Consider the following 13,609-nt stretch of genomic DNA (forward strand, 5'->3'; position numbering starts at 1 on the left):
TCTCTCCCTCTTCCTCCCTCTCCAGCGCTCTCTCTCCCTCTCTCGTCTAAAGGCTTCATACAGATGAAGCCTTTAGGCCCCCCCCCCCGCCGCCACACACACACAAGCCCTTTTCCCTGCATAACATCTCATTCTTTGTAGAAACTTTAAATTCCAACCCCCTGCATCTTTGTCCTCTTCCACAAATGAAACTGGAACTTCCCTCACAATCTGCTTCATCTCCAGTCATTACCACCCCCCCCCCCCCCCCTGCGCACGCACACACACACACACACACACACACACACACACACACACACACACACACACACACACACACACACACACACACACACACACACACACACACACACACACACACACACACACACACACACACACACACAGCCCTGCAGGCATCAAACTGCCCCAACCCCTCTCCTAGGCTCCGGTCCAGACTCATTCACGCCACGCTGCTCTCCCTCCTCAGCTCTCCCCCCCCCCCCCCCCCCCAATCTACCCTTCTGCATCAGGAGCTCCATCCGACTCATAGTAATAATAAAATGTTTTATATCCTTTATAGGTTATATTAGCTTATATCCATACAATAATTGTAAAAAGCTGGCCTCAACCTTCGTTGCAAACAACGTTCTACTTGAGAGCAGATTAATCCAGACGAACAAATACACTAAAAGAATTGTCTAGGCCAACAGGAGAGCCTGCTATTGAACATCCCTTCCTGGTTGCATGAGGCCTAAACTCAATAGCCAACGAAGGGATGACTGGGTCTCACACCACGCATGCATACACTTCAGTGGCAAATTAATTGACATGTTATAACACAAACACGCACACAACCAACCAATCATAACAATCTCTGTCAATTCCACACAGAGTCAAGAGATTCACTGTCACCGGCACAAGACCACCCTTCAGTCCATTCCCCCCGCCATCAATAACCCCTCAAAAAAAAAAAAAACAGAAAGCCATTGTGTCAACAGACATAACTCCACCGCACTCAAACTCGTTTGCAGTTCAAACTTTATGCGTGTGGTAAATTCTCGACCGTTTTTTTTTAACGTCTGACACTTCCGCTCTCTCCCTCTCACTGTTGACAGACAGTAAAGTCTCCCAGAGCCCCAATCTGAAACACTCTTTTTATTGCGCACGCACACACACAAACCAGGAAAATAAAAGATCTTTGCAAGAGCAGGGCTTTGCTCGAAGCGTGGAAGACTGCTCTGGTGTGCTCCTGGCGTTAGAGAAAGGGGCCACTCATGGCGCACAGCCAGAGTAATAACACGTAGCATGTCTGTGTGACTGTGTGGCTGCCATTCACAAGCCCCTGGGGGGGGGGGGGGTGGTTGGTGTTGTTGTCAAGTAATAGGGTTAACAAACTCCATCATAGAATGGCTCCTTTTATGTGGCTGAGGCCTAACAAGACTCAAACACTGTCGTGGAAAGGGGGGAGTTGGGGGAGTTTGAGCGTGTGGCGCAGGCAAGCGCAGACACCCTAGCGGCCTGTGGACCACCACGCACATCCGCGCCCACTCGAGGTGTTTGGGAGTCCAATAGAGTTTGGCGTTGGGGCTTTTACTGTTTAGGGTAGACCGTTAAAATGTCCTTTTCATTCACCCATGTTTATTATCTGTGATTCCTCGTGCTCAGTGCAGTGATGAAACATGAACCCGACAATGCAGTACTCATACCAGCAGGTTAGATGCGCAAATGTGGGGATGAGTGGTTGGAGGAATGCATGGACTATGATCTCTTTTTCGCATTTACCAGACTTTTATTCACAGCACCTTACAGTCCAAGTCATCGTGGAGCACCTAGCTCATGGCTGCCTACAGACATTGGCTGGCCACTACACTGTCCTGCACTGGGGATTATTCAGGGATAGAAAAAATTAAAACGGAAAATGATTGTGAGTGGCAATTATGGCGATGACAAATAGAAAAAGGATGAATGGGAGAGAAAGCAGTAATCATGTGTAACAGACATGACTCTGAGTAGCAGAGTCATCCTCCATAAAGTCATAACAACTACAACGTCTCCCGGGACCCACCTTGTACACCTCGGAGAAGAAGCCTGAGCCGATCCACTCGCTGCTGAAGTCGTCCAGGCGGGTGAGGCAGGAGAAGGCACTGATCAGGGCTCGGTAGGAGGACGGACACACCCGGCCAATCTGCAGCACCACCGACACATCCACATGTACACTTAGATCCAAAATGGCCACCTAGAAGGCCCTGTACGGGTGGCCGTGACTCAGGAGGTGGAGCGGGTTGTCCGGCACTCTGGAGGTAGGTGTTTGGTTCGATGGCTGGTTCCTCCTAGCTTAGTGTCGAGGTGTGCCTGAGAAAGACGCCTCACCCTAACTGCTCCCGACGTGCCGGCTGTCGCCTTGCATGGTTGACACCGCCGTCGGTGAGGGGGTGTTTGAACGATTGTGTGTTTGATTGTGTTGAGATATTGTAAAGTGCTTTGAGGGACCGTAGGCCTGAAAAGCGCTAAATGCAGCCTTTTTTAACATTTACCATATATGGGTGAGGCTCTCTCCATTTTAAAACACTGTATTCTCCTTTTATCCTACTTACTCTTAAATGTACACGCATTACTTTTAACTGACCAAGTCAACCATTCGTTAATTGCTTTTACCAATCTTAGATTAACATTTGATCAGGAACACACTCATGATAATAAGTGGCCAGGACCAATCACCTGTGAGGGCAGGCCGGTGACCGGGTCCATGGGCCCTCCCCCTGCGTTGGCATCGCTGTCGTCATGGTGACGGTCCGCTCTGGTAGGGCACCCGGCGATGGAGTTGCGCTTGTTGCGGTCCATGACCCGGGCGGCGGCGGGGTCTCGGCGGCGGAAGCTGACTTGTTAGCGGCGCGGTCCCCCAGGGCAGAGGAAGGTTCTCACTGCTGTCTCTGGACGCCGACCACATGACACAAGTCCTTCATCGTCGTCATCAGCGTCAACGGGCTCCTTATCCCAAGGAGAAAGCTCAAATGTTCACTTTGGGATCCAGGTGGGGAATTCACCCATTCCATGGATGTTGGTGTAAAACATAGAAAATAAATCGTGTTTGGGCCGCCAAAATGTGCACTGTAGTCCAGTAGGAAGGGACCGGGGGGGATGGGTAGGCCAGTCAGCAGCGTAGCTCCTTACTGGGGGAGACGGAGTGTGTTAGAAGCCCATGGGAGGACATGGCTCTCACATCTTGAACTGGCTCCTAGCAGGTCCTCAGAGATATGGCCTGGAAAAGAAAGGAACAGAGGCTTCAGTCAGAGTGTGTGTATGTGTGTGCGTGTGCGCGTGTGCGTGTGACACCTGGGCAGATTATATTCCTGTTCAAAGCTGTAATTTGGGATTCAACAGAATACCAGGATATCAATGATAAGACTATGTTTTGGTTGCGTTCAGTCCTCACATTATTAACTAGAATTAGGTAATTAAGGTAAGGGAACACTTCTTCTTCAAGAACAGGATGTGACAACTTGAACGCCTGATCACAACCCTATGGTAACCCAAGTAACTGATCTCATAACATGATAATAATTAGAATATGATGCATCACCATCAAGCAGCTGAATAAATGAAGACGGATGAAAAGGAATTGGCAAAGAAATCAAACCGTTTCAACCGAAAACCCAAACTGTTTTGGGAACAAACCATGAACAGTTGCCAAGGCTTCCCCATGACTGACACCCACGTCTCGACATGCCAACACATAATGGTTATAATAAGCTCTGATTTCCCAATTACGGGAGATCAGCCAAGAACTATTCCAGGTCTTGGACCCTATTGCCATCCAAAACAAAGCCAGCAGGGTACACACACAGGGAACAAGGAATGGGTCTTTAAAAAAAAACTGCTTTTTGAAGCTTAAAAACATGTTGGAAAAGAGTTTGGGAACAATGCTCTCTGGGAAAAGAAATGAATAAATATTTACAATGAGATGGGCCGGAAGCTTCTCCGCAAACTTTATTTTCCTTTTTCATTAAAGACTACCTTTTCCACCAAAATAATAACCCCCTCTGCACTTCTCTCACAAGGTGAGACAAATTGATAGGTGATAAGATAGAGATAAGAGCATTAGAATTACAAACTGCCAGTACAATTATTATGGAAAACAAAAACAACTGGAATGTGTGTATAAAGAGCAGGTGAAACAAAAAGCAAGACAAGCAAGAATTCCTAGAACTGCCCGCGTGAAGACCCAAAAGGGGCCACTCAACTAAAAACATCAACAAAAAATCCTTCATACCAAATCCTGAACCCGATTCGCACTGGAAACCTGTCCGTTATCGTCGTCTGTACGGTGCATGCTCGGATATTTATCATTTTATTGTTTTATTGTGATTTAACAATGTGCTATTACCAACCTGTTTATAACCTTTGATTAACTGTGAGATTTTTTAACCACCCGGTATTTATTGTGATTATTATAGTGTTTGATGGAAAATAGCATTGGAGGTAACCTTTGACAATAATTGATTACCCACCCGCCTGTTAGGCAAGCTCATTATTGGACATAGCTTGAGGCCTGTGAGCAACTGATTCTGTTCTGCTGATGAAAGAGAGATAATATCCTGATTCAGTATCAGTGAATGAACACACGCATGGATTACATGCTCAAGGCTTGCTGGTATAAGAGAAAGTCGTATGCTGTGCCCTTTAATGCAGAGTCACTCGTGGTGCAAAGTTCATAATCCACACAGTGCGTGAATGCCACGGTTGCGGTAACAGAACGGACTGCGTCGCAATGACACATTCAAAGTTCATCTGGCACAGCAGGGGCCTTGGTAAGAATAGGAGGCCGTATGGATTTCCGATAATGGAGTATCTTGGGGACAGTGTCTTCTTGACCTGCAGTCCATTCTTCAACGTCACTTTTGTGTCTACAATAGATGAACTGACCTTTCCGATGCCAGACATGACCCCACGAACCCTGATCTACAAATTGAGTTATACGGTTACAAACTGTAAAAATGGTTTTGTTCTCGTACTTTGCTGCTGAATTCATCATGTAGCCTACAAGATTACATGGAAAAGCTCAAAGATTCATTTGATTATCGGAACTGTGTGTGTGTGCATATGATATATGGTGTACAGATGTGTGCGTGTGTATGCGTGTTGACATCTGAGTAGCAAGGTTGGAAACAGTCATGGTTTCCACTACAGCGGCCCAGCAATGAAGTTTATACATGTGCTACCAGGGTCCAGTTGTGTTCCATCATAGACACGAGACTCAAGAAGCGTTTGACTAACTGGTCAGCTTACAAGTGACATCATTCCCACTGGCTCCAACCACATCCCTAAAAGGATTTTCACACTCCAATTTTCTTCCCTCCATCTCTCTCTCTCTCTCTAATGACGCTTCATGCTCCTCGACACACGACAGTAGTTGAATACGACCCGCGCCAGGAAATAAATTGTAGGCCACTCTCATGCATCAGGACTACAACTTCCAGTAGCCTCTCACTCAACCAGAACCTGAGCTCATGCAGACCCAACACACACGCACACGCACACACACACACACACACACGTAAGTATAAATTCTCAACCTCTCCCAATTTTTAATGCACCCAGAGCGTGGACAGAGAAACGGATGCAGTGCCCCCACAATAAACTGCAATGGACAAAATCATCAGCTTAATAAATGCAATGTAACCTAATCTAACCTGAAACCATCACATGTTTCTGTGACTCGTTGACCACTGAAACGAAGTAACGCTCTACAGCCAGCTCTGCGAAAACACCACATCTTCCGGTTTTCAATGACTCACCTATTTGATAGACGGTCACTACTATTCTGAGCACTGTGTGAACAAGAAAAAGCTGTTTCTCGAAAAACAACGAGGAACTTCTACGGAAACCAATCCCTCCCTGACAAAATCCTCCAGTCAAGTTTAAAACGTTTTCAAACGCAAGCTAATTAAAAGGGAGACAGAAATAGACGCCGACGAGCATCGAGAGACTTGTACTGTCCTCAGTTGTATTGCGTTTCCAAGGCTATTCATTTCAAAAGACCACACTAAAAGAACCAGGGGGTGGAAAAGGGGGAGGTTTTGGTGTTTCGTTTTTTTTTAAAGGGGGAAACTTTTTTTGGGTTCCTAAAATGTGGCATAGTGTTATTTTAAAAACCAGATGGGACATCCACCAAAGTAGCCTGGGGCTCAAGTTTTCTAGCAGTAGTTTTTTGGGGACTTGGCACTCAGCAGCTGCGCCCCAGTGGATTACAGGCCAATAGAAGATGTCAATAGTAAATCAACCTCTGAATGGCTTTATGATGATGGGTTGCGAGGGGGGCAGCGAGAGTCAGAGAGATAAGGAGTATTTGTGATGGTTTTTAACAACAAGGATAATAAAACAACAGAATGGGGGTTGAATGATTGGCTGTTAAATTGAAAGCACATTTCTTTTTTTTAAGATAAAGCTGTAAATTCCAGATACGATTTAAGCGTTAATATTTTTGTGGTTGATCAATTCAATGAATCAATTCTGTTTACATGTGTAATAACTTCCTCCTGGTGATGTATACCGTATCGGCATGGAACAACTTCCGAAAGAGGGAATGTGCTCGCAAAAAAAGCTTGTCACTTTGTCTACATTCAACACCATTGCAGCGGACTTTTGCTGAGTCAAATTTGCATGAAGGGTGAAAACCGTAAAATTACCTCAAGATCCGTTTTGCAAAACTCTGTGCTGTTTCCTCTTCACCATATTTGTGATGAAATGACTGACTTTTTGCTACACCAATCCCTGACCCTCTCCTTCCACAATTCCCGCCTCCTCTACCTCGAGTAGCGTGGAGGGCTTCTCTGAACTGTGGACGTATAAATTGCTCTGCCTATTGACCAAGACCTTTCGAGACCTGACCCTCTAGCCTGATTTAGGAGGACAGTGTATGCGACGAATGCCTAGGTCGGCAAGTGCAACAACAAGTCTCATAATAACCAATGTAATGACAATGTAAAACAAGACACATTCATCCTGTGGTTGAAAACAACTCGAGGTTAGGTGCGGTGCTTGTGATCTGCTGCTCTGACGATGGGTGCGACATGTTTGCAATAGTTTATTCATCAATCATTCAAAGTACCTTTTAAACCCGACAGCACTTTGTTATTGTAGCATGACTTAATATTTTGCCAAAGGCCTGGTTAAAGTGAGATAGAGTATGTTCTGTCCTTAAAGGAGTTCCATTATATTATGATTCCCATCTAGTGTGCCCCGATCAGAGAACAAATAAGCTAGTCTAGAATGAACACACTATACTATTCAACTCTTTATTTAGTTAGCAGGCGCATTCTATCCAAAGCGACTTTCTGTGCAAGACATTTCTGACCTACCCCCAAGGAGCTTGGGGTAGGTAAGGACATTTTGCTACGGGGATGCGTACAGGGTATGTTGTTGGCCTTTGGTATGGAACCGGGTAACCTCTGGCTTGGAGACCCCCTAGCCAGTGCCACCAAACCATGATGGAGATGGGCTGTAGGATGGGGTCAACAGTGGTCTGCTTGTTTGGGGAAGGAAGGGCTAGTGGTTAGGGTGTTTGACTCCTAGACAAAGGTTCTGGATTCCAGGCCAAATGTCTGCATCCTAGGCATTCATGAACAAGACGCTTAACATCTACCTGCCCTTTAATGTAATTCCAATTCCCTGTCACTTTGCCAACCCAATCAGTGTTGCCAACACAAATGTTTGATTCGTACCAAACACAATGGCTTGTGTTCATGTAGGTATATACCATTCAATGCTCCGCGATGGTAACTCTGCTCTATGGATTACTTCTGTCTTGTGTATCCTATTATCTATTTGTTTCTTCTCATTCCTGCTATTTCCTCACAAAAGTTCCTAATGGTACACAAGGCTAGGTCCAAGGTACTTTCCACTGAACCTTTGCAAAGTCCCAGATCGAGTGACATATGCTACCTATTACCAGCAATGGACGCTCTCTGCAATATAATTTCCACCCCTATAGACATATACTCCCTGCTTTGTCTTGTCTCTTCCTGGCCTGTTCGGACAAACACTGTCTGTCTGTCGGTCGGTCTGTCTGCTAGCAAACTCTGCCTCCAACAACAGAGGGAAGAAAGGGGTAGGACTACAATTCGGGCAGGTTAGCACTTGACTGAAGTTCTCAATGACTCCAGTGATGTTTTAGTAATGTATAACGGGGGTGTCCCCATGCTCCATAAATCAAAAGCAAGAGATATCATCATCCTGTTTGATGTCAATAGGGCTCCGAGGGGGAGAGATACATATCCAATTTAGACGTTGAAGAACAACTTCCTGTCAAATCATACGACAATGCGTTTTTTTTACTATTATTATAGTACCATACTATTTTAGATATCATAAATCCTCATTACATTCAGAGTACAAATATTTCTGTCAATACCTCAACAACAATGCCTCAAATTCCCAAACGGCACCACTTAACATAACCCTATAATAAGGCAGGAATGAACAGCAGACAGCTCAAGATTTACAAAATATAATGGCAACATGGGGGCACCTATACGCCTGAAGTTTTTTTCCCTTTGCTTTGGAAAGACTATTCAAAATGACGTAGCAAACACATACCAAGGTACAGCAAATTATGCCTGACGAGGTCACACCTTAAATAGTTCCCTCTTATCTGACCGCATTTATTGTGGTCAACTTCCATGGTATCCGAGTCTCCACATACCCGCCATTCTTCTCGGGTTTAATCATTCGTTAACACGTTTCAAAACGACTTTATAGTTTAACTAGTAATTAATTACCAAGGAGGATCAACATCATGTCTGTTCAAAGAATGCCAACAAAGTAACGTTACTGCCAATGATCATGTGCGTCCTGCTAACATCATCTTCAAAATAAATCACTGAGACTATTAATGGTTATTAAACGAATGAAAGTATTATAAACTCCCAAAACGCAAAAATATATATAAAAACTAAGTGATCTGGTAAAACGTGCGTCCAACCGGGCAGGTGGAGAACGTAAACACAAGACAGCGAACAGCGAGGAGACTCCGAGGAGACTCCACTCCCTTGATGCTGCCTACACAACTTTCTTCTTACCTGTTCGTTTTTCATCGAGGTCATTCCACGACCACGAATTATGAGTCATCAAAGGTTTCAAGGCGAAGTTCGTGCCAGTCCCTGGAAGCATGTAAACGAAACTGGTGGGATCAAACCGAGAACTAGCTCGCTTGGTAAGAAGAGATGGTAAACAGCACTAAGAGCGAAGGAGCTACCGAACGTCGTCAGGGAAACAAACCAAAGTTTTGTTTGTCTAATGATTACGCATCTGCGAATTATACATATAGATGAGTATACGAAGTGAATACAAAATCCTCCAGTGGTTGTATATCGCCTCCCCAACAGGTATAATACTATTGTTTTGGTGTTCGCCTTGGTTAGTATATCAGCGTTTGTCGCTTCTCTTTGACAGGTCCTTCGTCTCCCTCCGCCCGCCCACCAGGTCACTCCCACAATCTCCGCCTACATTTTGTCACGAGTTTGATTGACAGCGAACTCGCCCAATGCACGGAGGTCACGAAGGCGTCTCAAAACATTGACGCGTGCTCAATGAGAAATCCCGTTGTTGTTGTTGTTGTTGTTGTTGTTGTTGTTGTTGTTGTTGTTGTTATTGTTATTGTTTTGAATGGAGATTGTGGTGCCATTTATTTAATATATGGGCTCTCTTAAATTTAGCTTTTTTGGCATAGAATTGCACTTACTTAACTTGAAAGCTGATCGTTCGTTATGTTTTGTGTAGGAAGCTGTGGTACAATTTCAGGTATCCCTACTCTCATTTCAGATGGTGTTTTTTTAATAAAAACATTTTCAGGTCTTTCATGCACTTTTTTGTTAGTTCGCCTCAACAGATATCCTTTACAAACACGGATATCCCGTAGGGCTCCCTCGACTTTATTTGGACGTCTTGAGACTCCCATCTAGTGGTTAAATACAGCAATCGCTACTCAAGTACACGGCAAGACCAGCCCAGGAAGAAGAACTCCGACCTATCGATGTGTGCCGAACCAATACATAACTAGCCCTGCAGGGATATTTTTTTCACTTCAATTTCGTAAACGCTTTCTGACATCAAGCTACTATATCATTATTTGACTTCTCATCTCCCCATTAACTACACCCAAATGAGGAACAGATTTTTCGACTGCAGTTGATACAACCGTGAAGAAATGGCAGACGATGAGATCGACTACAATATTGTGTTTCCAGATGCAGTGACATCGGGTGAGCGGTGGAGCTCGATTTCACTGTAGACATAATAGCTAGCTATTTGGTTAGACGACATCTAGCCGCCTCGCTGTAATCTGTTACCATACATGCCATTGCCTATATGTTAGCTCAGTTAGCATATTGATGCATATTGTATAACTGTACACACGCACACACACAGACACACACGCACAAACACACTCTTTGAAAATGTCTCTTGCTTATGAACTGCTTTTGACGTGGTGTCTGCTTACAGAAAGACACTGGCAGGGGACAAAGGAGCCGGTTGTCGTTCTCCTGGGCTGGGCTGGTTGCAAAGACAAACACCTCTCCAAATACAGCTCCATCTACAATGAGCAGGTCGGACAGCCAACCCTGAAACTATCTTCAAAGCCTAATTTCGTCCTCATAATGTCCTCAGGGGTTGTGCAATTAGGATCTGCTTCTGATTCATTCTGCTTTCCTGTTCTCGTTTCTTACTGTCTGACGTTTCCTAACATCTGTCGTTCCTCTGTGTGTCTTGTCCTGCGTCCGTTGCAGGGCTGCGTGACCATCCGCTACACGGCCCAGCTGAAGTCCGTCTTCATCTCGGAGTCGTTCGGCTTCAAGGAGCTGAGTGGCACGGCCCTGAAGCTTCTGGAGGTGCTGTACGACTACGAGGTGGAGAACAGCCCCGTCTTCTTCCACATCTTCAGCAACGGCGGCTTCATGCTCTACCGCTACGTGGTGGAGCTGCTGCACAGCGACAAGCAGTTCAGCTCGCTGCGCGTCATCGGCGCCGTGGTGGACAGCGCCCCCGGCAGCGCCAACGTGCGGGGCGCCCTGCGGGCCCTCACCGCCACCCTGGGGCCCAGGGTCAACCCGGTGCTGTGGTGTGTCCTGACGGCGCTGTTTGCCGTGACGGTGTTCCTGCTGCGCGTGGTGCTCTACCCCATCACCAAGTACGTCCACCGGAACCATTATGACGCCATGGCGGACCACCCGCCGCCCTGGCCCCAGCTCTACCTGTACTCCGGAGCCGACCGGGTCATCCGGCACAAGGACGTGGAGGACATGGTGGGGACCCTCCGGCGCCACGGGGTCCCGGTGGAGAGCGTCGACTTTGCGTCGAGCGCCCACGTCAGCCACTTCCGGGACTTCCCGGTGCAGTACACGCAGCGGTGCCGCGACTTCCTGGTGGCCTGCATGGCGAGCGGGGAGGAGTCCCAGGGGAGGAGCAGACGGCTGGTTCAGGCACAGTGAGACCAGGGGGGTGGGACTGGGAGGGGGGGTCTGTGGTCTCCTGTTGGGAGACCATGGAGGGGGGGGTCTCAACCTCCCTCTTCCCCCCTGCATGGACCAAAGGGTGAGGAGGTAAATTGGTAGAGTAGTCTGGCTGTTGGCTGATCGCTGCTACGACTACACGCACCTCTACAGAATCGAGCTAGGATGGGAGCTAGTAAATCTCCCCCGAGTGATTGTTGATTGGTTCATTGGAAATTTTGAGACATTTAACTCCTAGCGGTTCCTGTTTCACTTCCTGGTTCACATTCAAGTTCTCGTTGAACAAGGCTTTAGACGCTGTCTGTAGAAACTGATTGCTACACTCACTGTTTGCTTGCATAACCTTTTAAAACACACACACACACACACACACACACACACACACACACACACACACACACACACACACACACACACACACACACACACACACACACAGGCTCGCTCTATCCGTATGTACCTACGGCACTACTGTATTGTAACACATGTAGAAAATGAACACTATGGCTTACACTGGATATATGTATTCCAAATTGACTTGACACCATTGTCTGCCTTGAGTATATAATCATGAAACCATTTTGACAGTGTTTAGGAGTCTTAACACCATTCTTTGTTACTGTTACAAGAGCCCATCTTTATTTAGAAAGTATATTGTGATGGATATTCTAAGTATGTCCAGATAGAAAGTGATAATATTATGCCCAGTCAGCCACTTGTTTTAAGTGACTTTAAGAGTGAATTTATGAATTTAACGGCTTCAATATTACTCTGTGTAGGCTATTGCCTTTTATTCAGGCTACCCAATGGATTATGTTTAAGTGCTGCAGAAGATGAAGGGAGTGGAGTTCTGTTGTATTAATGTGATATAACTTCTACAACATTGGGTTGGATTAATGTGAAAATTATGCTTATTGATTCACAACGTTGTGGTTAAATATAAACGCGAAAGTAACTTCAAGCTTGAATCTTCTAGGCATTGATCAATCAATCAATCCTTACAGCACTTTAATTTACTAAAAACCAGTCCAGTCTTATTATGCAATTTCAGTTACACATTTTTCTAAATAATCCATCATTAGCTCATCTCAAATTTAATAAAATAAATCTGAATTATTCTCTAATGATAAATATATCTAGGCCTGTGTTTTAAAAAGAGCATGTTCTTTGAATAATAATGAGTGACAGTAAACTTATACAGAGATACATTTAGATATTAAGACATCATTTAGTATAATTATTTTATTTCCCATATCGTTTCCAACGGACAAGCCTGTCTTTCCTCTTACCAACGGACTTGATTTGAGTAACGGACAGGACGTTCAGTGACCTCCAACGGTCTATAGAGGGCAGCCTTTATCCACATTAGCCCTGCACAGTGCAGCCGGACGGTGCATTCAATTTGAACAATGATATTTTGTTATGGGTTCTCCCAAGTGCGCAAATAAAGGCTGTGTACCAGCATTGCGTCTACAGAAGCCATTGTATGATTTAAGTGTTTGTTTGTTGTGCAGTACACAAGGAAAGGGAGGCATTAGATTGGTAGGAAAGGTTTTTTTTTGGTATGAAGAAAAGCATCTTAACAAACATAAAACACAATCACCATTCCGTTTGAAAGCTTTTTGGTTGTATATATTTTTTACAGTTCCAGGAATTGTGTGTTATGTAGGCTACTTTATTTTAAAAAATAAATAAATCGAGGTGGCCTGAGGCATTTCCTTTGTTAAGTTACGTTTGGATTCAACACTTTTGCGGATATTCATTTTCTTGCTTCATTTTTTCAATGTATATCGTTGGGCCTACTGCTGGGAAATGTATGCTATATGAAAAAAGAAGGTTTGTGTGGAGATTTTCCTTTTTCAGGTACTAAAAGTCTTAATAAATCAAAACTTCGCTAATTTGATTATTCCATTGAGTCGGCAGCATTGCTTTGGCAAGAGTTAAAGTACAATGAAAAAAAATGAAATTGAACGAAACAAAAAAGAAAAGAAAACGTAAGTTAAGACCGCTGTCATGACAGCCCCCTTTCTGAAACGCAGGGCGGGAAGGAAATTACCGTCACGGAAGTTAATGAAGTCTCACGCGCTGATGAGGGCTGGAAATTGCTGAGAAGAGGGGTC

General features: G+C 45.1%; 2 protein-coding genes across 4 annotated transcripts in view; one reads left to right on the top strand and one right to left on the bottom strand.

The window, feature by feature from the left end:
* The window catches only part of tesk2 (testis associated actin remodelling kinase 2), a 34,504-nt gene extending 25,047 nt beyond the window's left edge, over positions 1-9,457 (bottom strand). For 2 of the 3 annotated variants that reach the window (XM_030364177.1, XM_030364175.1), the window contains exons 1-3: positions 9,060-9,457; positions 2,701-3,241; positions 2,048-2,167 (exon numbers count right to left, since the gene is read on the bottom strand). In XM_030364177.1, the coding sequence (XP_030220037.1) occupies positions 2,048-2,167; positions 2,701-2,823 (243 nt within the window). In that variant the 5' untranslated portion in view covers positions 2,824-3,241; positions 9,060-9,457. Of the gene's footprint in view, positions 1-2,047; positions 2,168-2,700; positions 3,242-5,777; positions 5,983-9,059 lie in introns of those variants that run through there. The other variant, XM_030364176.1, reaches the window with a different exon arrangement.
* A 489-nt stretch (positions 9,458-9,946) lies between these two features.
* tmem53 (transmembrane protein 53) lies at positions 9,947-13,220 on the top strand. The gene is made up of 3 exons (XM_030364181.1): positions 9,947-10,241; positions 10,483-10,586; positions 10,767-13,220. Exons 1-3 carry the CDS (start codon positions 10,187-10,189, stop codon positions 11,466-11,468), a joined length of 861 nt encoding a protein of 286 aa, XP_030220041.1. The 5' UTR covers positions 9,947-10,186; the 3' UTR covers positions 11,469-13,220.
* The last annotated feature ends 389 nt before the right edge of the window (positions 13,221-13,609 follow it).

Source organism: Gadus morhua, chromosome 8, assembly GCF_902167405.1.
Source record: "Gadus morhua chromosome 8, gadMor3.0, whole genome shotgun sequence".
NCBI classification, from domain to species: domain Eukaryota; kingdom Metazoa; phylum Chordata; class Actinopteri; order Gadiformes; family Gadidae; genus Gadus; species Gadus morhua.